The following is a 24853-nucleotide window of genomic DNA, read 5'->3' as shown; positions in this document are numbered from 1 at the left end:
TATGACGTTGGCTGTGGGTTTGTGATAGATGGCTCTTTCATTTGTTTGTTTTGTTTTATTTTTTTGAGATGGAGTCTTCCTCTGTCACCCAGGCTGGAGTGCAGTGGCGTGATCTCAGCTCACTGCAACCTCCACCTCCCGAGTTCAAGTGATTCTCCTGCCTTAACCTTCCAAGTAGCTGGGATTGCAGGTGTCTGCCATAATGCCTGGCTAATTTTTATATTTTTAGTAGAGACAAGGTTTCACCATGTTGACCAGGCTGGTGTCGAACTCCTGACCTCAAGTGATCTGACCACCTCGGTCTCTCAGACTGTTGGGATTACAGGTGTGAACCACCTATAGATGGCTCTTATTATTTTGTGGTATGTTCTTTTGATGCTTAGTTTGTTGAGGGTTTTTTTTTTTTTTTTTTTTTTTTGAGACTGAGTCTTGCTCTGTCACCCAGGCTGGAGAGTGCAGCGGCGCGATCTTGACTCACTGCAAGCTCCGCCTCCCAGGTTCATGCCATTCTCCTGCCTCAGCCTCCCGAGTAGCTGGGACTACAGGTGCCCGCCACCACATCTGGCAATTTTTTATTTTTTATTTTTAGTAGAGATAGGGTTTCACTGTATTAGCCAGGATGGTCTTGATCCCTGACCTCGTGATCCACCCACCTCGGCCTCCCAAAGTGCTGGGATTACAGGCATGACCCACCGTGCCCGGCTGAGTGTTTTTTTTTATCATAAAGGGAAGTTGAATTGTATTGGAACCTTTTTCTGTACTATTGAAATGATCATATGATTTTTGTTTTTAATTGTGTGTATGTGGCAAATCACATTTATTGATTTGTATACGTTGAACCAGGTTTGCACTCCAGGAATGAAGCCTATTGATCGTGGCATATTAACTTTTTGACGTGCTGCTGGATTCATTTGCTAGTATTTTGTTAAGGACTTTTGCATCTATGCTCATTAGGGATATTGGCCTGAAGTTTTCTTTTTTCATTGTGTCTCTGCCAGATTTTGGTATTAGGCTGATGCTGACTTCACAGAATGCGTTAGTGAGGAGCCCCACCTCCTCAATTTATTTTTAGAATAGTTTCAGTAGGACTGGTACCAGTTTTTCTCAAGAACACATCCCCATTTACAATAGCCACAAAGAGACTTGGCGCTGTGGCTCACATCTGTAATCCCAGCACTTTGGAAGGTTGAGGTGGGCAGATCACCTGAGGTCAGGAGTTTGAGGCCAGCCTGGCCAACATGGTGATGCCCTGTCTCTAGTAAAAATACAAAAAGTAGCCAGGCAAGGTGGCATATGCCTGTAGTCCCCATTACTCGGAGGCCAAGGCAGGAGAATTGCTTGAACTCAGGAAGCGGAGGTTGCAATGAGCCGAGATTGTGCCATTGCACTATAGCCTGTGTGACAGAGCAATACTCCGTCTCGAAACCAAACAAAACAATAGCCACAAAGAAAATGAAATATCTAGGAGTATAGTAGCTAACCAAGGAGGTGAAAGATCTCTCCAAGGAGAAGTAAAAATCACTGCTCAAAGAAATCAGAGATGACACAAATAAATGAAAAAATATCCCGTGCTCATGGATCGGAAGAAGCAATATGGTTAAAATGGCCATACTGCCCAAAGCAATTTACAGATTCAATGTTATTCTCATCAAACTACCAATGTCATTCTTTACAGAATTAGAAAAAACTGTTCTAAAATTCACAGGGAACCAAAAAAGAGCCCAAATAGTCAAAACAATCTTAAGCAAAAAGAACAAAGCTGGAGGCATCACACTACCCAACTTCAAACTGTACTATAAGGCCATCATAACCAAAACAGCATGGTACTGGTATAAAAACAGACACATAGACCAATGGAACAGAATATATAGAAAGCTCAGAAATCAGGCCTCACACTTATAACCATCTGATCTTCAATGAGGTCGACAAAAACAAACAATAGGAAAGAACTCCCTATGTAATAAAAGGTGCTGAGATACTTGGCTAGCTATATGCAGAAGCATGAAACTAGACCCTTACCTTTCACCATATACAGAAATTAACTCAATATGGATTAAATATTTAAATTTAAGATCTCAAACTATAAAAATCACAGAAGAAAACCTAGGAAACACCCTTCTTGACATAGGCCTTGGTGAAGAATTTTTGTCTAAGTCTCAAAAAGAATTACAACAAAAGCAAAAATTGGCAAGTGACACCTAATTAAACTAAAGAGCTTCTGCACAGCAAAAGAAACTATCAACAGAGTAAACAGACAACCTACAGAATGAGGAAGACATTTCTAAACTATTCAACTGACAAAGGTTTAACATCTAGAATCTATACGGCACTTAAATCAATAATCTAAAAATAAATAACCCCATTAAAAAATGAACAAAAGGCTGGGTGTGGTGGCTCATGCCTGTAATCCCAGCACTTTGGGAGGCTGAGGTGGGTGGATCGCCTGAGGCCAGGAGTTCGAGACCAGCCTGGACAACATGGGGAAACCCTGTCTCTACTAAAAATACAAAAATTAGCCAGGTGTGGTGGTATGCACCTATAATTCCAGCTACTCGGGAGGCTGAGGCAGGAGAATCACTTGAACCCAGGAGGTGGAGGTTGCAGTGAGCTGAGATCTTGCAATTGCACTCTAGCCTGGGCAACAAGAGTGAAACTTTGTCTCAAAAAACAAAACAAAACAACCCAAAACAAAAAAAACTAATGAGCAAAGGACATGAACAGACCCTTCTCAGAAAAAGACATACAAGTGGCCAACAAATATATGAAAAAAAAAAAAAAAGCCTGTCATCACACATCATCAGAGAAATGCAAATCTAACCCACAATGAAATACCACCTCACATCAGTCAGAATGACTAGTATTAAAAAGTCAAAAAAACAACAAATGCTGGCAAGGCTGTGGAGAAAAGGGAATGCTTATACACTATTGGTGGGAATGTGAATTACTTCAGCCACAGTGGAAAGCAGTTTGAAGATTTGTTAAAGAACTTAAAACACAGCTACATTTGTTCCAGCATTCTTATTGCTAGGTATATACCCAAAGGAAAATAGATCATTATACCAAAAAGACACATGGACTTGCATGTTCATCGCGGCATTATTCACAATAACGAAGACATGGAATCAATGTAGGTGCCCATGATCAGTGGTCAATTGGATAAAGAAAATGGTTGACTGGATAAAGAAATGGTTGACTGGACAAAGAAAATGTGGTACATATACACCATGGAATACTGTGCAGCCATAGAAAAGAATAAAATTTTCCTTAGTAGCAACATGGATGGAACAGGAGGCCGTAATCCTAAGTGAATTAGTGCAGGAACAGAAAGCCAAATACCGCATGTTGTCACTTATAAGTGGGAGCTTAACATTGAGCACCTACAGACGTAAACATGGGCACAACAGACATTGAAAACTACTAGAGGTGGGAGGGAGGAGGACATGGGTTGAAAAGCTTCCTAATGAGTACTATGCTCACTGCCTGAGTGCAATATGTTCATGTAACAAACAAGCACATGTACCCCTTGTATCTAAAATAAAACATGAGAAAATAATATTTAAAAAATTTCTTGCTTGTACTATCGCCAGAACTTCTTAACTGAGCTCTTTGTCTTCTGTACATTAGCTGTCTGGCCTTGAGTAAGTCCTTTCCTCTTTCTGATCCCCAGTTCTCCTGACCTGGAGTGAGACTGGACTAACTAGTCTCTGATAGTTTATGCTCTCCCTCTATTTCCCATCCTCTCCTCTCCAGAGGTCCAACCTCATCTTTCTCCCTCAGCCCCTCTTTCCTCCTATTTCTTAGCTCCCCCAGCCTCTGACACCCCCTGCCCCTGCTTGGACTTCTATGTCCCTTTTCTTTTCTTTTCTTTTTATTAAGACGGAGTCTCACTCTGTCACTCTGGCTAGAGTACAGTGGCGTGATCTTTGCTCACTGCAGCCTCTGCCTCCTGGGTTCAAGCAATTCTCCTGCCTCAGCCTCTCAAGTAGCTGGGATTATAAGCACATGCCACCACACCCAGCTAATTTTTGTATTTTTAGTAGAGATGGAGTTTTGCCATGTTGGCCAGGCTGGTCTTGAACTCTTGACCTCAAGTGATCTGTCTGCCTCAGCCTCCAAAAGTGCTGGGATTACAGGTGTGATCCACCACATCTGGTCCCTGTTTCCCTTTTAGTAGTGTGTTCAGCTGCTTGACACTCTCCACCCAACTCTCCCCTGTGCATGTGTGTTGTGGGGAGTGGTTGGCATGGGAGGTAGGGAATGACACAGAGGAAGTTTCCACTTTCCAGAAAGTTGGAGACTCCAAGTAAATTCTTTGTCTTTAGGCATTTGGCTTCATGCCAGGCCCCTGTGGGTTCTAGGTGAACATGAGTGAAGAAATCAGTTGAGTTCCTTGAACTTCTGGTGAAAAAGGGCCTATGGCAGTATTAAGGAGTGTGATGAGCTGCCATTGCTACTCCTGCTGCTGAGGCTTTCTGGTGAGTGCTGCTCTTCCTTGGGGACGACTGCTCATGAAGACTGTTTGGACTTTCCGATGAGTGCTGCTCTTTGAACAAATGCTTAGCTCAAGGAAATGATCTTGGCAGGGAACTTTGTTTACCCTAGCACACATCAATCTTGTCAGCAGTGAGAGAAACCGAGGCAAATTGAATTGTGGACACTGTTGGACTGGGAAGGCAGAGGAGGATGGAATAAGACTACTGGTTCCTGAATGCAAATGCAAGACCAGCCCATATGCAATCCTCTTAGGCTCATCTATTGTCCTAGGGAGTATATTTCCTTTCTCATCCCTTTATAATGTCAGAGTGGGAAAAGACCTTGGAAGTCCAGGAGTCCAGTCCTTTCTTGCTACAGAAATGGAAACTCAAGCCCAGAGAGGGGAAGGGAATTACCCAAGGCCACATAGTGGTCACAGGATGAGTTAATGGCAGAGCTATGAGTAGAAGCCAGGTGTCCTGACCTCTCAAATATCCTTTCCATTGTCTCAAACCGGCTTACCATCTGTACTGCCTTACCTCACAAAGCATACTCAGACCATGCCTTCACACGGTTGCCAGTGGAGAGGAGGAATAACGGACTATTGCCAGCCACTTTCAAACTAAAACTCAGACTTATTTTATTTTACTTTTTTTGGAAACTGAGTCTCGAGCTATTGCCCAGGCTGGAGTGCAGTGGCCCAGTCTTGGCTCACTGCAGCCTCTGCCTCCCGGAAGTGATTCTCCTGCCTCATCCTCCCGAGTGCCTGGAACTACAGGCGTGTGCCATCACGCCCGGCTAATTTTTTTGTTTTGTTTTGTTTTGTTTTGTTTTGTATTTTTAGTAGAGATGGGGTTTTGCCATGTTGAGCAGGCTGGTCTCGAACTCTTGACCTCAAGCGATCTGCAGACCTCGGCCTCCCAAAGTGGTGGGATTACAGGTGTAAGCCACTATGCATGGTCTCACTTATTTATTATTATTATTATTTTTGAGACAGAGTCTTGCTGTGTCACCCTGGCTGGAGTACACTGGCGCAGCCTTGGCTCACTGTAACCTCCGCCTCCTGGGTTCAAGCGATTCTCCCGCCTCAGCCTCCTGAATAGCTCGGATTACAGGCACATGCCCGGCTAATTTTTGTAATTTTAGTAGAGACGGGGTTTCACCATGTTGGCCAGGCTGGTCTTGAACTCCTGACCTCAGGTGATCCACCTGCCTCAGCCTCCCAAAGTGCTGGGATTACAGGAGTGAGCTACCGTCCCTGGCCCTCACTTATTTTTTTATATAGATATGGGAGGGGGTCTTGATATGTCCCCCAGGCTGGTCTCAAATTCCTGGGCTCAAGCAATCCTCCTGCATCAGCCTCTCAAAGTGTTAAGATTACAGTCATGAGCCACCACACTAAGCCTAAAATTCAGACTTGACCAGACGACTTCAACAGTCTAGAACACTGCCATCCTGGGATTCTGTGACCTTGACAAGAAGCAGAAAGGGAGCTTGCAGACAAACCCCAAGGGTGTGGACTAGGGAGGTCACATCTAACCTGAGGGAATTATAGCCAGCCTCATCAGGGAATCAGAAAGTGAATGTACTGGGGGAGGGGCTAAAGGATCAGGGCACTGATTTGAGGAAGGTGAAGACTGGCATTTAGAGGAAGGAAAGATAAATGAGGACTGAGCAAGGATGGGTAGGAAATATAATGGGGAGAGTCCTACGGAAGAGAATGGATGAAGTGTTGGAAGAGGTGAGGCAGTTTAGTCAAAAGAAGAGAAGTTTCCTGTGGACCTGAGATCTTCAGGCCTTTGAGGAGCTGTTAGGGACAACAGGGGATTTGTGTGGCCTCAGGGAGCAGAACTGAGATCCATGGATGGAAGCCATAGAGAAAAGGAGTTCAGATACGGCAAGAACTTTCTAAGAGCCAGAGTTGTCTAGAGAAGGAAAAGATAGCTGTGATAGGTAGTGAGCTCCCCATCAGTGGAAAGTTGCAGTCAGGGGCTGAGTAAGCATCTGTCAGGGCCCAGGGTCTGGGGCCTGAGTGGGGGTGGGGCTGGAAGGCCAGGACGTGCAAGGCTAGGGGCTGTGATGGGGGTGGGAGAGGAGCGGGGTGGGTCTGGGTCGGGAGTGGTAGCTACCCTAGGTCCGCCTGGGCCCAGCCGGGCCCCCCACGTGGGCGCTGTGGTCTGGCTGCGCCGGGCCGGGCCAGGCGGGGCTGGGCGGGGCAAGGCCAGCGGTCGGCTGGGAGGCGGGCGCGAGGGCGGGGAGCGGCGCGGAAGCCGGGCCACATAAAGGAGCGGGCGGCGCGACAGGGGCGGCTCTTTCCTGGGTGGGGTTTGTGAAGTCGTGGCCCGTTAGCAGGAAGCCTAACAGTCGCCCCGACGCTAGTGAGGGACCCAATCTGAGTCCCCGGCCAACCGAATCCGAGCTGTGTGTACTGCGTGCTCAGCACTGCCCGACAGTCCTAGCTAAACTTCGCCAACTCCGCTGCCTTTGCCGCCACCATGCCCAAAACGGTGAGTGCCGGGGGTGGGCGCTGTCGACCCCAATGGCTCTGGCTGAGCCTCATAGCCCTTTGCTAATGGCTGAGGGCTTGGCCAGCCACCGGCCCGCCTGGGACGCCGCGCCCTCCGCCATAGCCAAGGGTAGGGAGGGGACCGGAGTGGGATCCTGGTCTGGTGCGCCCTCAGGGGTTGAGGGGGTGTCCAGGCTGGAAGTTTGGACAGGGCGAGGCCTGCCACTTTCTCAGGTTCCAGTTCCCTGTGTCTGAGATGCAACAGTGAGGACGGCTTCGTTGGGGCCTGGGGTTTCCCCTTTTCTCTGACGGGCCATGGGCACAGAGGAGAGGATTCTGGTCCAGAAGACTACACTTTCCCCAACTCAGGAATTGATACATTTCTGGGGCAAGGCTGCCAATGTCCAAGAGGGGCCATGGGAACAGAGAAGCAGGGAGGAAGGAGGGAGCCGCTCGGGGCGGATCCGGCACCCCCACTCATCTTTCCCACAGCCTCACCGGGTGGCTCCAGCTGTTTTCCACTAGGAGGTGAGGAGAGAGATGTGAGGAAATCGTCATCGAGGATGCACCCGAGAGCACCAACACTTATTTAGGCACCAGTCTGAGGAGAGGCCTACCTCATCTCCTGGGAGAGAGGACCGATTTCTCCCTCCCCTCCACCCCCAAATCCCTGCCCCTCCTATTGCCTAATGCCTCTCTATCTCCTCCTATCCCCTCCGGACTATTTTGTGTGGTGTGGGTTCTCTCGTGGGGCCACACCTTTCTAGAGTGGTGGTTGATTTGGGGATGCGTCTCCACCCCACTGGCTGTTATGAGAGGAACAGAAGCCTCCTGGGAGTGGGGATAGGGGGGCCGGATGCCCAGGAGGGAGAGGGGAGGAGGGGTGTGCCTGACTAATGAGCTCTGCTTGCTTTTGTGCAAGTCATGCCAAATGGCTGCTGAGGCCCTTCCCTTGCTCAGAAAGGCCTGGTGACCACCCTGACTTGAGTCCCTTAGGCCAAACATGTTGGGCTGGCCTAGGCAATGCAGTGCTCCCAGATATGTCTCCCCAGGACTGCTTGAGACTTGTAGAGGTGAGATAGTGACTAGTAGCCTTCAAAAGGGCTGAAGGCCCCTGGGATGAGAGGAGGCAAGTTGGGGGACCAGCCTTTTGGGTTTGTGATGAGCTTTGGTTGCCACGTTACTGTATACCAGCTTCACTGCCAAGTCGTTCTTGCCTTTCCAGAACGTTGTCCTTCAGAAACACCAAGTTTTCAAAAAGCATGTGCTTTCACTGTCTGTCTCCTTTAAATTGCTTGTGGTTTTAGGACATGAGACTTTTACACACTTTCTTCCCTAACCCCTGCCCCCAAAGAGAGAGAGTAATGGTTTTGGAGAGAGGGGAAAATACCCCATTGTCTGCCAAAACAGGATTATAAAGATCCTGTCAGGAGTGGCTCTTTGGGTCTCTTTCTGCGGTTGAGTCCTGACTCCTCTTAAGGTGCGGCTTTGCCTGAACAGTTGGGTGGATCCCTGGGAATAGACATTGCTCCATGGCCTTTCTTCTGTAGTGGCATATCTCATCCTCAATTCTGAGATAGCCCACTTTGAAACACAACTTCATGGGCCTGGAAGTTGCCTCAAACTTACATTAACATCTCATCTGAGTCAAAGTGGAAAAGAAGACAAGACGGCGTGTTTATTGTTTTCCTGGGAACGGAGAGAGATTGAAGTATAAGCTGTTTGTAGTCAGTCCTGGAGTAATGAAGGTACCTAAATACTGAAGGCATTTTTATGCAGATTGACTGAAACCTGAATCAAATTGGAGGGAGAGGGTTGAGTTTTGATAGACTGGAAGCATTAGATAATTTTCTATGCTTCGACTCAAGGAATGGTCAACTTTTAGGAAAAGCAACTATATTATGTCTGTTAAGACCGTAGAATCTTAACCTGAAAGGGACTTTGGAGACTATCTATTTAATAAAACTCTCTTAAAACAAAAACAAAAACAAAAAACTAATGAGGATATTGAGACCTACAGGGAAAGACCTACCTAAGGGCACATGGTGACTGAGCCAAGATTGGGGTCCAGGCTTTCCGATGCTCCTCTCATTGACCCTCTATTCTGACCCAATGATTGAGTTCTTGACATTTGAGTTCCCTTTCTTGCTCCAAACAAATTGCCCCCTGTTCTCAGAACTTTATGGGCCTCAGATAAAGGGAAATGAGTAATTTGAGCAAAGTGGCCAAGGTTGGCATTTGTGTGTCTCCTGGTAAGGTTCAGTAGTGTCACCACGTGCCTCCTGTTACTTTTCTTATTCCTCATACCAAGGTCGAGGTGTTCAGGGGCACACCCTAGTTCACTGAATACCAACCAGTAATGTTAATTAAAAGGGGAAAAAATTTCCCTTTCTCTGCTCCATTTTCATTTATGTGCTTTAGGCTATTTCTAGCGTATGACAGATAGAGAAAGGTAGTGGAAAATCAAACTCCTTCATTCATATGCAGCATGTCTACAGCCTATCTAGGGTTGGTTTCACTTTTATAGCTAATTGTCCCTCCTAATCAGCCCAACCACCCCTACATCTGTTAAAACATGCCGGCCGAGCGCAGTGGCTCAAGCCTGTAATCCCAGCACTTTGGAAGGGTGAGGCGGGTGGATCACGAGGTCAGGAGTTTGAGACCAGCCTGACCAACATGGTGAAACCCCGTCTCTACTAAAATTACAAAAATTAGCCAGGCGTGGTGGTGTGCACCTGTAATCCCAGCTATTCGGGAGGCTGAGGCAGGAGAATCCCTTGAACCCGGGAGGCGGAGGTTGCAGTGGGCCAAGATAGCATCACTGCACTCCGGCCTGGGCAACAGAGCAAGACTCCGTTTCAAAAGCAAAAAAAGCAAAAAAAAACAAAAAAAAACATGCCTCACTACCCACCGCCACCCTTGCCTTCTTGCCATTCCTTGGACTCTGCTTCTGGTTGCCAGTTTCCTGAGTCTGCTTTAGTAGCCGGAATGGAAAAGCTTATTAATTGCCATCTACATTTTTTGGTGATGATGACAGTCATATATATATATATATATATATATATATATATATATATATATATTTTTTTTTTTTTTTTTTTTTTTTTTTTTTTGAGATGGAGTCTCGCTCTGTCGCCCAGGCTGGAGTGCAGTGGCGCGATCTCGGCTCACTGCAAGCTTCGCCTCCCGGGTTCACGCCATTCTCCTGCCTCAGCCTCCCGAGTAGCTGGGACTACAGGCGCCCACCACCACGCCCGGCTAGTTTTTTTCTTTTTGTATTTTTTCTAGTAGAGATGGGGTTTCACCGTGTTAGCCAGGATGGTCTCAATCTCCTGACCTCGTGATCCGTCCGTCTCGGCCTCCCAAAGTGCTGGGATTACAGGCTTGAGCCACCGCGCCCGGCCCAGTTATATATATATATTTGAAAAGGCCTTTCCCCTTCCCTACCTTCTTTAATTTTTTTCTTTTAAGATCACAAAGGACTTGAGGCTTTCTTGGATTTCCTAAAAAAAGAGTGTTCTGAATTTTTGAGATGTTCTTGAGTTTCTGGTTTCCTTCCTTGGGATTTATTAAATGCTAGTATTGAAAAGGCTCTCCACAACTACAAAGTCCAATTCCTCTCATTGTATAGATGATGAAACTGAAACCATGTTAGGGGGAGACTAACCTAGAGTGATGCAGTATGCCAGTTGCAAAGCTAGGACTTGAATCCAGGTCTTAGTTAGAGGGTCAGTCTTGGTGAAACACCTCTTTGATCTGCTGGGGTTTTAGCCATAGATCAACAGATCAAGGGAAAGGCAATCAAGTGGTCATTTGATGGGACCATCAATGTGAGCAGACATAGAGCCTAGATCCTTGAAGTATTTGAAGGTGTCTGGGTCAGCATTCAGCTAAACTTTAACAGGGGCTATGTGAACTGTTTATTCTCCTGCCATTCCTAGCATTACTTGAGCCACTCGAGTGGCACTAAAGTGGTACTTGGTAAATAGGAGCCAGAATCTCAGTCTTTTAACCCTTGAACCAGCCCTGCCTACAGACTTAAGTGTGGGGAAAAGGATCAGGAAGAGAGGTTGTATGAGAGAGGATCCTGCATCTCTCGACTTTGGTTCTTCAGTTCACTTGGCCCTTTGTGAAAGTGTAGATGATAGAGATAGAGCAGGAACCATCTTGGGAATTTCCTTTACACATTTCTTTTAACAGCCCTCTGGGTAGGGAGGGGGCTGGTGGGGCAGGAAGGCCTTTGTGGGACCCACACTAACTAATCTGTACTCTGGTGTTAGGCTTGGAGAGGGAAAGGTTGCTCTGTGAGTCAGTGATAGAAGTAGTATTGACCACTAATCTTCTAACTTTCCGTTCTCTAGCTGCATGCAACAGTAGCTTGTTTTAGGGTGTTGTTCTTACTTTTCTCTTACCTCCTGCTCCCATGAAACTGCTTTACCGAATGATGGAGCTGGAAAGGACATTTGGAAGTCATCTAGTCTATTCCCCTGCCTCCAAATCTAATTCTCTCTGGATGAGATAATATGACAGCTACAATTATTCTGAACTCTGTTCTAGTGTTGCATGGCAACAGCCTGTCTTAGGTCCCTTTGTATCTTTCTGGGAGTTTCCCCCACTGGAATTTCTAGATTCTGGGTCCCCAGAGGGGAGAAGATCTGGCTACCAACACTACCAGAGTTAGGCCTTTCATAACCATAGCTGCTGGAAATTTGGCATTGTTACAGATTGCGAACAGTCTGTCTCTAATCTTTCAAAGATAGAATTGAATTTATCCTATGCCTCTTTCCTAACTCACAATCTTCTTTCCCTGCCACCTGCTCTATTATTTTGCTTGCAAAGGGGAAAAAACAGGTACAAATGTGGTCTCCTTTGGGGTAGTCTGTTGGTTCAAGTGAAGGGAGTGGTATTTTCACGATTGACTGGCTTTGCTGTCCATCCCTCCTTCCATTTCATGCTTAGAGCTGAAAAACTTTTCAATTCCAGGTTCTAATTTGTGGTATAGAAGTTGTCACTTTGGAGGGTTAGCTCAGGATTCCATGAATTTGGAAGGTGGGTGCTGGGAAATGGAAAGCAACACTGAACTGAGAAATTTTCTTCTCTTTCCATGTAAGAAGAACTTCTCTCCTGTCCTCAGTAAAGTGAGCCAAATGAAGTGGGACTTTAGGCAAGTCCTTTCTTAAGGCCCTCTGTCTCTCCAGCTTGTCATGAGGGAGCTGTACCAGTGATGGGTAAACTCTAGGAATCCCTCCAGTACTGATGCTTTTGAGAATCTTGATGGTATAGCATTGAGTCTCTTATTTGTGTGTTCATTTCTTCAGACATTCTTTCTTCAACGTTTGGGCACCTATGTGCCAGGCAGTATTGGAAATACAAAATTGAGCAGTGCTTATTAAAATGTTTCCTCTTGTCCCATTATACTTCTGGAGTGCTGTTTCTTCTTGAGTGCTGAGTTCAGAAAGGACTGTTTCTCACATGGGAGTTAGTTTGTTTCATTAGTAGATCCAAGAAGAATACTGGCTTGAGTACTCTTGGCCGTTTCTTCCTGAGTCTATGGGAGAGAAAGGGCTGTGTCTTTCCTTACTGTGGAAAGAAATAAAAAGTGAGAGTATATTATGAAGGCTGTGGGTTGACTGAAAAGCTCTGGACAAACACCAGAAGCTTCATAGATTTTCCTGCCATTCTTCCCACATTTTTCAATGACTGCCTGCCTGATAGTAGAATAGTCCCTTTTATTTCTGCTGAAAGGAAGGCCTGGAAGCTACTAGATTATGTTTCAGATTTTCTTCTAACATGGTTAGTGTGGTAGTTAGATATATTGGTAGATATTGAGGCCTTCCTAAGGGCTCTGAAACAAGCCTCCTAAAGTATCTACCACCAGTGAACTGAGGACTGGCTATTGTGGGGTACAGCTTTTTTTTTTTTTTTTTTTTTTTTTTTTTTTTTTTTTTTTTTTTTTTTTTTGATACGGTGTTTTGCTCTTGTTGCTCAGGCTGGAGTGCAATGGCGCGATCTCGGCTCACCACAACCTCTGCCTCCTGGGTTCAAGCGATTCTCCTGCCTCAGGCTCCTGAGTAGCTGGGATTACAGGCATGCGCCTGTAATTTTGTAACCACGCCCGGCTAATTTTGTATGGGGTACAGCATTTCAAAGGCATTTGCATCTAGGGCAACCCAGAGCTTCCCTAGCCTTAAGCTTTCCTTTAGCTGGTTGTTCTGGATGGGCAGGGTTTCTCACAGGAGTGTTTTGAACCACGGAACAACTGAGCTGGCCTTAAATCTTCTGCCTCAGCCTTTATCTTCTTGATGGGGGCACTAAAGTCCAGAAAAGGGAAAGGATTTGAGTGAACTGGTTATAGTACCAGGAATAAAACCTAACTGGCTTGGCTCCAGTGTAGGGTAGGGACGTTGAATGCCTACCTTCTAAATGGCACTACTGCGAGGTGCTCAGTGTCTTCTCCCTCTGTGCTGGTGGTGACATGACTATGGAGTTATGGTCATAGAAAGAGCAAGTTCTTCTGAGAATGTAGAGCTGACCTCATGGGTTTCTTTATTTGGAAATGGTTCAGGCTCTGACCTTATCTCAGGAACTCTTTGTAGCACTTCCCAGGAAGGTAAGTGTTTTGCTTTGGCTTGTGAAGGGTGGTGGAAGGCATATGTATAGGCTGAAGGGAGGTAGAGAGAGGACACTAGTTACATTTTCCTGCTTGAGACTAGGCCTTGCTGTCCTAAGAAACTTTAGGGAGTAATTTCTTCATCGTATTCATAGCCAGAGGGGTTAGGCAGCTTGTTTGAGGTCACAAAGTTGGTAATAGTATTGAAAGGAGAACTTGGATTTCCTAATTCCCAAGTTAGTGGTCTCCCACTGGACTTGGCTGTCTTAGAAGGATGACTCCATCCAGAGAGCACAGACTTCCAGAGAATTGGCTCTGTGGTGATTACATTAACAATATGGCTACAATGGAGTTCCCCTAAAATGCTTTTGCTATAGCAGGTTTTTCTGGGATCTCCGATGACTGTCTTCTCTTCCTGCCCACCCCTCACCCCAGTTCCCTGCTTTCTCTTTGCCCTCTTTAATTCTGAGCTCTGACCTCTTTGAATTCTGAATTCTGACTCAGTGCTCCAGCTTGATCTGTCCCTTGAGTTAGGAGAACAGTATGGCACTTTTTCAATTTAGTGACAATATTTGCTGCTGCAGCAAATTGTTTGAATGCAGACTGGAATCTCCTGGCCTCAAACTTCACCACTCACCTCTAGGTGCTTATAGGCCAAGTCTGGGGCAGGAAGCTAAAAAAAGACCTTTCAAGCCTCCATGGAAAGGAAGCATAGTGTTGCAAAACAGACTCTGAAAGTAGACTGTGCTTGGAGTCACATCTGAGCTCTGCGACAAACTAGTTATATAGCCTTGGACAAGTTATTTAACTTCTACACCTCATTTTCCTCAACCATAAATAATAATAGTACTTACAGGGTTGTTGTGAGGATTACATGAGGTAATTTATGTAAAGGGCTTAGAACTGTGCCTAGAATCTGACAAGTGATATACAGATGTTATGATTATTTGTTGAATTAGTATATGCCTAACTTTGTGCTAGATGGGATGGACAAGAAAGAAGACAGGTAGTTGAATTTTCACCATTTAATGAGTGGTTACTATGTACTATTTACCGTAAGGGATAGAAATAAATGAAGGGATGATGTAATTGCTGCCTTCAAAGATCTCCTATCTCCTATTTAATTGGGGATTTAGGGCTAACTCACTTAAAAACGACTTGAGAAAAATATATACTTTGCATGGCATTTTCTACAAGTTTTTGAGGAGAAAGGGTTTACTGGGACATGAACAGGGCCTTAAAGGGTGTGTGCACTTGGGAGCAGTGGCCGTTCTGGGTGGGAAAGTGATGTGTTTTGGGTATGTGGGTGTAAACCAGGTGCCCCTAGGCTGATGCTCTCTTGACAGTGACTTTCTCTGAAGTGAAGGGAGGCTTGAGGTGCTGACTGATTCAAGGGGAGCCACAGATAAAAGCATAGATGATGCTGCTCTTTCTAGGGTCATATGGATCCAACAGTCCTTTCTTAATTGGCAAACAAGGGTCTGTGGGGGAGACTATACCTTTGGTTTTCCAGAATTGGGCAAATTAATTTTTTTTTTTTGAGATGGAGTCTTGCTCTGTTGCCCAGGCTGGAGTGCAATGGCGTAATCTTGGTTCACTGTAACTTCCGCCTCCTGGGTTCAAGCGATTCTTGTGCCTCAGCCTCCCAAATAACTGGGATTACAGGCATGAGCCACCATGCCCAGCTAATTTTTGTATTTTTGGTAGAGACGGGGTTTCACCATGTTGGCCAGGCTGGTCTTGAACTCCTGACCTCAAGTGATCCACCTGCCTCGGCCTCCCAAAGTGGTGGGATTACAGGTGTGAGCTACCACGCCCCGCCTGGGCAAATTAATTTTTAAAAATGTTGCTTTTGTTGCCTAAGTAGGTATGTGAGAGGGTCTTTTCTTCATGCTTATACATGAACTAAACCAAAGAATAGAGCTTGGCAATAACTTTTTATGTCAGCAGCCTAGAAACAGCTTTTAATTCTCCCATTGACTGTGCTATAAAATCAGGTATTTGGGAAAGGGTGGAGATACAGGGAGGATTTCTCAGTGTGTGGTTGTTAGAGGTGGAGGAATATGACGTTTTCTGGCCAGGGCACAGCTGCAGCATCCGTGTCTTGAATTTGGAGAAAAGGCCTTTTGGGCAACTTTCAAAGCATAGCCCTTTGTGCCTAATGACACAGATATGAGATCTGATGCTTCTTTCAATCGGCTTGTTGTGGCATAAGGTAAGTGTTGATATATCTCCTAGGCCACTAGTATGGCAAATGGCTCTGTGCTTGCTTAATAGAACTTTTTTGCCAGTTATCTTCTGTGATTGGCGACTTCGAAGATTTGAAGTTTCTTCCCATTCCTGGCAACCCTTCTACCTTGTGGGAATTTGACAGATACATTGTACATCTGGGGTGTTGGTCAGGGCCTAATGAGAGAAGAGTTGAGATGTGACAAATTGGTTGTACAAAACAAGATATAATCCTGAACTTTTCCTGGGTATATATTTGGGAAGTGACTGGGGCCAAGGCCTAGGAGGGGGAACAAGGCATAACTATCAGGCTTGATCAGTATTTCTTTCCCTCTCTTTAGCCTTGGCCTCCATTAAATACCTGAGAAGGATCAAGTCTTATTTTTCTCAAGTTGCGTGTTTAGATAAGGTTCCTGATCTCACTTTCTTGATCTAATCTGCCCTCCCTCCACCCATGATCCATTTCTTTTTTTTCTTTTTTTTTTTTCTTGAGACGGAGTCTTGCTCTGTTGGCCAGGTTGGAGTGCAGTGGCACGATTTCAGCTCACTGCAACCTCTGTCTCCTGGGTTCGAGAGATTCTCCTGCCTCAGCCACCCAAGTAGCTGAGACTACAGGCGTGCGCCCCCAAGCCCGGCTAATTTTTGTATTTTTTTAGTAGAGACGAGGTTTCACCATGTTGGCCAGGCTGGTCTTGAACTCCTGACCTCAGATGATCCACCTGCTTCAGCCTCCCAAAGTGCTGGGATTACAGGTGTGCGGCATCGCGCCTGGCCGATCCATTTAGTTTTTCAGAATCTCAACCTGGATGTTTGATGAAGCTCACCAAGAGCCTCTTTTTTATCTGTTGTAATTTTTAACTGAGGTTGACTAATCTATGGTATGGAGTTGGAGGGTGAGGGTCAAGGTAACAGTCAATCTGGGTATCATTAGTTAAGTCGTACAAATCTTTGCTGTTTTCAAGGGTTTTAAGTGAGCTAAACTCCTCTCCAAACATCCTTGTAGATACTTGTGGGAGACTAATTCCTTTACAAAGAAGAAAAGTCACATAACTTCTTTGTCTTTTAATTTTCCTTTTCTCCAACATGAAAATATCAGCAATATTAGAAATAGGCAAATGGAATTTGAGCGTGGTGGCTCACACCTGTAATCCCAGCATTTTGAGAGGCCGAGGCAGGTGGATCATTTGAGGTCAGGAATTTGAGACCAGCCTGGCCAATATGGTGAAACCTTGTCTCTACTAAAAATAGACAAAATAGCCGGGCGTGTTGGTGGGCGCCTGTAATCCCAGCTACTGGTGAGGCTGAGGCAGGAGAATCACTTGAACCTGGGAGATGGAGGTTGGAGTGAGCTGAGATCACGCCATTGCACTCCAGCCTGGGTGACAAAGCAAGACTCTGTCTTAAAAAAAAAGAAAAAAGAAAAAAGAAATATGTAAATGGAAAAGAACAAAACCCCCTCCCAGGTTCCTTATTTCCCTTGGTGCCTGGGCCATTGTAGATCTAGCATATGCCTGGTGGGAACATCTACCATTTGCTTTAGGGTTACACTACATCTTTCTACTTTGAGTGCTTGAAGAGCTGCTCCAGCAGGGCCTGTTGTTGGCCTGGTGAAAATCTAGCCTAGTTGCCTTTCTGTCTGCCATAGCCTGGGCATTTTCCTAAGGTTGGGAGTTTTTTTCCTTCTGGCCTTAGGCCAGTTGCCAGAGGAAACCGATGACTAAAGGCTTCCTCCCTGCGACGTCAACTTCTGGAACCTTTCCTGATGATTCCTACCAGTCAAGTCTGCCTTATTTGGCTATTTTCTCCCCCCTCAAGTTACTCCCTCTCCTTGCCACCCCACCTCAACTAGTCCTCTTTAGTTCCCCTTTAGTACAGGGATTGCCTTCTTCGAGTTTATACAATACCACCTGAAAACTTCTTTTCTTCTTGTTTAGAGTCCTAATATGGGGGAGGAGTGGGGAAGGAGAGAGGAAGATGAGAGAGCTCTGGAATGACTGTGATTTCTCCACCCTGCTTTCTTATCTCCCCTTATCCTCTTGGCACTGCCTGGTCACTCCTCTCCAGCTTCTTACCTAGATCTTTGACAGCCTAGGAGTGGTCTCGATTGGCCTAAAGAGGTTCAGAGTGTGGAGGTGGGATGGGGCTAGGGCTTTCAGCATTTGAAACTATTTCTTTGGAGCAGGTAAAGCCTTCCAGTTGGTAAGTCTAGTTCTTTAAGTATGCCTGCTATATGCCGAGCCTTCTCACTTGGCTTTCCTGGGTGGGCTGAGTCTAAGTTCCCTCTACCTCCCCTTCCCAGTCCTGAGCTATCTAACTTTAGGTTAGAAGAGCTGAGCTTTTGATACTTACAGCTTGGGGCAGTTGTCTAGGTGTCTTTTTAAAAATATCTTTTGAGAAGCTTCCTTTACCCATTTAGAAAGGCATTGAGTGTGTCATTTTCTCCTCCGGCTATCAATATATAAGCAGCCCCCTCTATTTCAGTGAGCTCTGCTTTGGATATACTGGATCTACCTACCAGAGAGCTCACTGTGGAGATCCTGGCTTGGAGACACAACTGTTGACTACATGCCTTGGGTGGGGTCTTGGAGTCCAGCCTCCAGACTACAGTTGCTGGCTATTTTTGGTTATCTGTGACTCAGGAAGAATAGAAGACCCTTGGATTGGTCATTGTTCCATCAGGGAAAGGGAAGACAAAGAAACAAACTAAAACTGAGCGCTTATGAGATTTGACTTCCTTTACTCCCTCCCCCACAACATCCCTCTTTGTAGGGCTATGAAATTGCTTTTGACTGAGTCTTAAATTGCTAAGCTCCCTTTCCCCTTCCTCTATCTGAGTCATTGTTGACTATGTTGCCCTTGGACGGGGAGAGTTGGTGATGTGGGCTTGGGTGGAGCAAAAGGGAGAATTTCTAGTCAGGAAGATTGCCACACACCTAGTGTTGGGCTTTCAACTGATCCTGTATTTTGTAAATATGATTTCCTTTGGTATTAGTCCTGGAGATCAAAGGAGAGGGACTTCTGAATTTTCTGTGAGGGCCTACAAGGCTGATAGAGAATAAGCAAGTTTCTGGGAGAGGTGTACCCTTCACTGGATCTGTTTTTGCCCATCCTCTACTTCTTCCTCCTTTTCTTCCTTCTCACTGACATTATATCCAGTGCTTGCTTGTGAAACAAGGATCCCACATTGGATCTCTAGCCACCTAAGAGTTGGCCATGAACATAAAACTTAACTGCTCTGAGCCCCCTGGAGAAAGCGCAAGAAGAAGTCTTGACATCTGTTTTCCTTCCTTTAGAAATGGCCATGTAAAATTTCTAATGGCCATGTAAAATTCTATTCAATGGCTATGCCATAATTTAAAATCATTCTCCTTTAGGGGAGCATTTAGATTACTCCCAGCATTTGCTAGTATAGATAACATTCCCATGAATGTGAAAAGAGAAAATTGAAACCTCTTAGCATGGCATGTAGGGAGATCCCTTTGGTACCTCACCCCATTCTAGCTTCCTCTCCCAACTCAGCTCCCATTTATTCCCACATGTATGCTATGTGGTAGCTTTGTGGGCCCAAGGTTTCCCAAGTCCAGGTAAGCCATACCCATCCTTTTTCTTTTTATCATCCAGCTTTCTCAGGTTGAATTTTTGTTGTTGTTGTTGTTGTTTTGTTTTTTTGAGACAGAGTCTCACTCTGTTACCCAGGCTGGAGTGCAGTTGTACAAACTTGGCTCACTGCAACCTCCACCTCCTGGGTTCAAGCGATTCTTGTGCCTCAGCCTCCCCAGTAGCTGAAATTACAGGCATGTGTCACCACACCTGGCTAATTTTTGTATTTTTTTAGTAGAGTCAGGGTTTTACCATGTTGGCCAGGCTGGTCTTGAACTCCTGGCCTAAAGTGATCCACCCACCTCAGCCTCCCAAAGTGCTGGGATTACAAGCAAGAGCCACAGTGCCTGGCCATGATTTTTTTTTTTTTTAACTGTGGAAAGCAATGGCATACTTCTTCTTTCTGCTTTAGACTATGTTCTTTCCTTCAGCTCGAAATTTCAGGTGCCTCTTCTTCACCTCCCCCCGCCCCCACTCCATGTCACTTCCACTGGAAATTTTCTTTATTACTCCCAGATAGTATTGTACTATCTTCGGTGTGCCCATTGTACTTTGTAAGAACTTCTATTATGTTATTTACCATGCGGAATTGCAGCCATCTGGGCTCCTAGGGTTGCTCTTTCGTTAAACTTGTGCATTTGGAAATTTCTAGCTCTTCCTGCCTCAAGAAGGGGCCATTCTCCAGGTGGAGGTGGTTAGGAATGGACAAACCTTTGAGGAGCATTTGGTCAGTAATATACATGGTAAGGGAGAAGCAGTAGCAATGAATGCAGGGGATCCAACAGTGTTAGATGAGCACCTGGTAGGGCATACTAACCACTAGTAATAGAAAAAATACACCTTGGAGAAGGGACAGGTGTATTAGCACCTATAGGGAAGAGAGGCCTGAGGGTAAGTACAGAGAAAGCCTAGCTGGCCTTGAGTCACTAGTGCAAATTCTGAAACCATTCCAGATTTTAGTTCCCCATCTGTGGAATGGAGAGAGTAATAGCACCCTACTTTTTAGGGTTATGCTGAGGATTCATTCAGTGCACTAATGCATCTGCAAGTGCTCTGTGAGGTGTGAGGCACAAAGGAAGGAAGGTAGGCCCAGGACATTCCAGTGTTTGTTCCAGTTGGCCTTTTAAAGTTCTGTCCTATGTATGATTCCAATCAGAAGGCTAGATGCTACAGTTTCTCTGAACCCCACATAGGTGCCCCTACAGCCTGTTTTTTTAAGTAGGAGGTATGCAGGAAAGTACCATCTCCTCTCTGATTTGAGCAACATGACTCCAACTACCCTAGCACAACCCTACTCAAGAATGACCACAAGTGCCTGGGGAGGGAGGTGCCACCTTCACCTTAGCTCTTTAGTATAAAATAAGTGGTTTAGAGTAGAGGGTTTCCTAACATCCTTTTAGCTGTAGGTAGAAGTATAGAAGCTGCAGTGCAACTGAGCACCTTTCAGGTCTTCTGGTCTGAAGCCTGCCATGCACTGTGGGAAGAACAGATCTTCATGTCTGTCACTAACTGTATACTCTTCAGAGGCCTGCCCATCTCATCTGTCTTAGGAAAACAGTTCATGAAGAACCATCTAAGCCAAATTCAATGTATTTGAGTGGAGAATCCCAATTAATTGCTTTCTGTTTTCACCACATACTACCCATGGCTTCTTTTGTTGTTTTTGTTGTTGTTGTTGGGACCCTTGGCTTCTTGCTGCTGCCTTGGCCATTTGCATACCCCCAGTCCACCCCAGGATTTTATGTTTTGTAAGGAAGCAAATTACCTGAGCCAGTGGAAGATCTACTCGTATACTATACATCAACACAAAGAAGGGACTTGCTCAAGGTCACGAATTGAGGCAGAAGCAGAAACTGGTATTGAAGGCAAGACTCTCAGGAGTGTGGTCTTTCCATTATATCAGTCTAGCCCACTAGTATGTAAGCTTCATGAGAACAGAGATGGTTTCCCACCACCCATTGTATCCCCAGTACCTAACACAATGATGCCTGGCATAAAGTAGATTCTCAACAAATATATATTGAATAGGTATGTTAATAGCTACTATTTTCATGTTGGAACTGTATTCTTTAGATTCCTTTAGCTAGATCTACCAGACAGCCAAACAACAATTCCATTGATCCACTGGAAGCTACCTAATGTGGACCCAGCTGGGCCCTGGCAGAATGGAGCAGGGTAGCACCAGGGAATGGGAAGGCATTGTCTCTCTTGTGCATCTTGGAGACACTGTTTATCTGTGAGTGGCCAGCATGTTCATAGCCATTTCTGCTCCCCTTTCCCATATCTTCACATAATACTGTAGTGTTCATGTCAAGTGAGAATATTCAAATCAAAGCTTTTTGTGGATTCTAACAGGCAGCCATGCAAACATTTCTGTCCACCTTTGTGAAGTAGCCCAAAGTTTGGCTGTAGAGTACATATTTGAGACATTACTCAATTTTTTATTTTTTGTATTTGTGCTACTCATCATAGCATGGCCAGCAGGCAGGGCTGCATTGTGTAATTTAATCCTGAGAGGTTTGTGTACCTGAGGTTTAGGGATTCCGTTGGCCCCTGTGCTGAGGCCTACGAAGAGACAGGCACAGATCAGGGAGGATAGCAAGGAAGTCCTGGAGATCATAATGTTGGAGCATCCAGTGGATATCCACTCTTGCTATTGCTACTGTTGCCACCACCACCACCACCACCCAGGCTGCTTTAGGGCCCAGAGCTGCATATCTTTGCAGACTGGGTATGCTTTGTCCAAGGTAGGCTAATTTTGGGGGCAATAGGAGGTATTTTCCTACCATCCACTCCTGAGAGAGGGGTAGGGCCAGCATTTGAGAGGTGTAGGTTTATGCTTACTAGGTAAGGTTGGCTGTCCTAAAATAGAGAGAGCTTCTGAAGGTCACTTCGTCTTTAAAGGACTTTTCCCATCTGTTTTTTAAGTCCTGAGCTAGACGGCGTATAAGGAAAGTTAACAGACACAATTTCTGCTGTGTGGCAGGACAGATTTAAATAAAGACAGGCTTTGTTTTACAATTTTGGATTAATTTTTCATTATGAAACTAAACATATTTGTTGTAAGAAGTGAAACAGCATTGAAAAATATAAAACCTCCTGTCTTCTGCCCCGACTGTATTCTCCAGAGACAACCATCATTAACCAGTTAGTTATGTGAACATAGACTCTTTTTATTTATTTATTTATTTATTTATTTATTTATTTATTTATTTATTTTTTATTATACTTTAAGTTCTAGGGTACATGTGCATAACGTGCAGGTTTGTTACATATGTATAGTTATGCCGTGTTGGTGTGCTGCACCCATCAACTCGTCAGCACCCATCAATTCATCATTTATATCATGTATAACTCCCCACTGCAATCCCTCCCTCCTCCCCCCTCCCCATGATAGGCCCCAGTGTGTGATGTTCCCCTTCCCGAGTCCAAGTGATCTCATTGTTCAGTTCCCACCTATGAGTGAGAACATGCGGTGTTTGGTTTTCTCTTCTTGTGATAGTTTGCTAAGAATGATGGTTTCCAGCTGCATCCATGTCCCTACAAAGGACGCAAACTCATCCTTTTTTATGACTGCATAGTATTCCATGGTGTATATGTGCCACATTTTCTTAATCCAGTCTGTCACAGATGGACATTTGGGTTGATTCCAAGTCTTTGCTATTGTGAATAGTGCTGCAATAAACATACGTGTGCATGTGTCTTTGTAGTAGAATAATTTATAATCCTTTGGGTATATACCCAATAGTGGGATGGCTGGGTCATAAGGTACATTTAGTTCTAGATCCTTGAGGAATTGCCATACTGTTTTCCATAATGGTTGAACTAGTTTACAATCCCACCAACAGTGTAAAAGTGTTCCTATTTCTCCACATCCTCTCCAACACCTGTTGTTTCCTGACTTCTTAATGATTGCCATTCTAACTGGTGTGAGATGGTATCTCATTGTGGTTTTGATTTGCATTTCTCTGATGGCGAGTGATGATGAGCATTTTTTCATGTGTCTGTTGGCTGTATGAATGTCTTCTTTTGAGAAATGTCTGTTCATATCCTTTGCCCACTTTTTGATGGGGTTGTTTGTTTTTTTCTTGTATATTTGTTTGAGTTCTTTGCAGATTCTGGATATTAGCCCTTTGTCAGATGAGTAGGTTGCAAAAATTTTCTCCCATTCTGTAGGTTGCCTGTTCACTCTGATGGTAGTTTCTTTTGCTGTGCAGAAGCTCTTTAGTTTAATTAGATCCCATTTGTCAATTTTGGCTTTTGTTGCCATTGCTTTTGGTGTTTTAGACATGAAGTCCTTGCCCATGCCTATGTCCTGAATGGTACTACCTAGATTTTCTTCTAGGGTTTTTATGGTATTAGGTCTAACATTTAAGTCTCTAATCCATCTTGAATTAATCTTCGTATAAGGGGTAAGGAAAGGATCCAGTTTCAGCTTTCTACTTATGGCTAGCCAATTTTCCCAGCACCATTTATTAAATAGGGAATCCTTTCCCCATTTCTTGTTTCTCTCAGGTTTGTCAAAGATCAGATGGCTGTAGATGTGTGGTATTATTTCTGAGGACTCTGTTCTGTTCCATTGGTCTATATCTCTGTTTTGGTACCAGTACCATGCTGTTTTGGTTACTATAGCCTTGTAGTATAGTTTGAAGTCAGGTAGCATGACACCTCCAGCTTTGTCCTTTTGACTTAGGATTGTCTTGGCAATGCGGGCTCTTTTTTGGTTCCATATGAACTTTAAAGCAGTTTTTTCCAATTCTGTGAAGAAACTCATTGGTAGCTTGATGGGGATGGCATTGAATCTATAAATAACCTTGGGCAGTATGGCCATTTTCACGATATTGATTCTTCCTATCCATGAGCATGGTATCTTCTTCCATTTGTTTGTGTTGTCTTTTATTTCACTGAGCAGTGGTTTGTAGTTCTCCTTGAAGAGATCCTTGACATCCCTTGTAAGTTGGATTCCTAGGTATTTTATTCTCTTTGAAGCAATTGTGAATGGAAGCTCATTCCTGATTTGGCTCTCTGCTTGTCTGTTACTGGTGTATAAGAATGCTTGTGATTTTTGCACATTAATTTTGTATCCTGAGACTTTGCTGAAGTTGCTTATCAGCTTAAGGAGATTTTGGGCTGAGACAATGGGGTTTTCTAAATATACAGAAAACTGGCACAAGACAGGGCTGCCCTCTCTCACCACCCCTATTCAACATAGTGTTGGAAGTTCTGGCTAGGGCAATCAGGCAAGAGAAAGAAATCAAGGGTATCCAGTTAGGAAAAGAAGAAGTCAAATTGTCCCTGTTTGCAGATGACTCTTTTTTTCTGTTTTTTTTTTTTTTTTCTTTCTTTCTTTTTTGAGATGGAGTCTTGCTCTGTTGCCCAGCCTGGAGTTCAGTGGTACGATATTGGCTCACTGCAATCTCTGCCTCCCAGGTTCA

General features: G+C 44.8%; 1 protein-coding gene across 2 annotated transcripts in view; it reads left to right on the top strand.

The window, feature by feature from the left end:
• The first annotated feature begins 6718 nt into the window (after positions 1-6718).
• MSN (moesin) overlaps positions 6719-24853 on the top strand; it is a 78529-nt gene continuing 60394 nt past the window's right edge. The window contains exons 1-2 of one of the 2 annotated variants that reach the window (XM_030934787.1): positions 6771-6980; positions 7472-7507. Coding sequence is in view for 1 of the 2 variants with exons in the window: in XM_010379377.1 (XP_010377679.1) it covers positions 6969-6980 (12 nt within the window). In the remaining variant the exon portion in view is untranslated. Of the gene's footprint in view, positions 6981-7471; positions 7508-24853 lie in introns of both variants that reach the window. The other variant, XM_010379377.1, reaches the window with a different exon arrangement.

This window comes from Rhinopithecus roxellana, chromosome 7 (genome assembly GCF_007565055.1).
Source record: "Rhinopithecus roxellana isolate Shanxi Qingling chromosome 7, ASM756505v1, whole genome shotgun sequence".
Classification (NCBI taxonomy): Eukaryota; Metazoa; Chordata; class Mammalia; order Primates; family Cercopithecidae; genus Rhinopithecus; species Rhinopithecus roxellana.
Note: the sequence above shows the minus strand (reverse complement) of the source record. Positions and strands in the feature narration are given on the sequence as shown.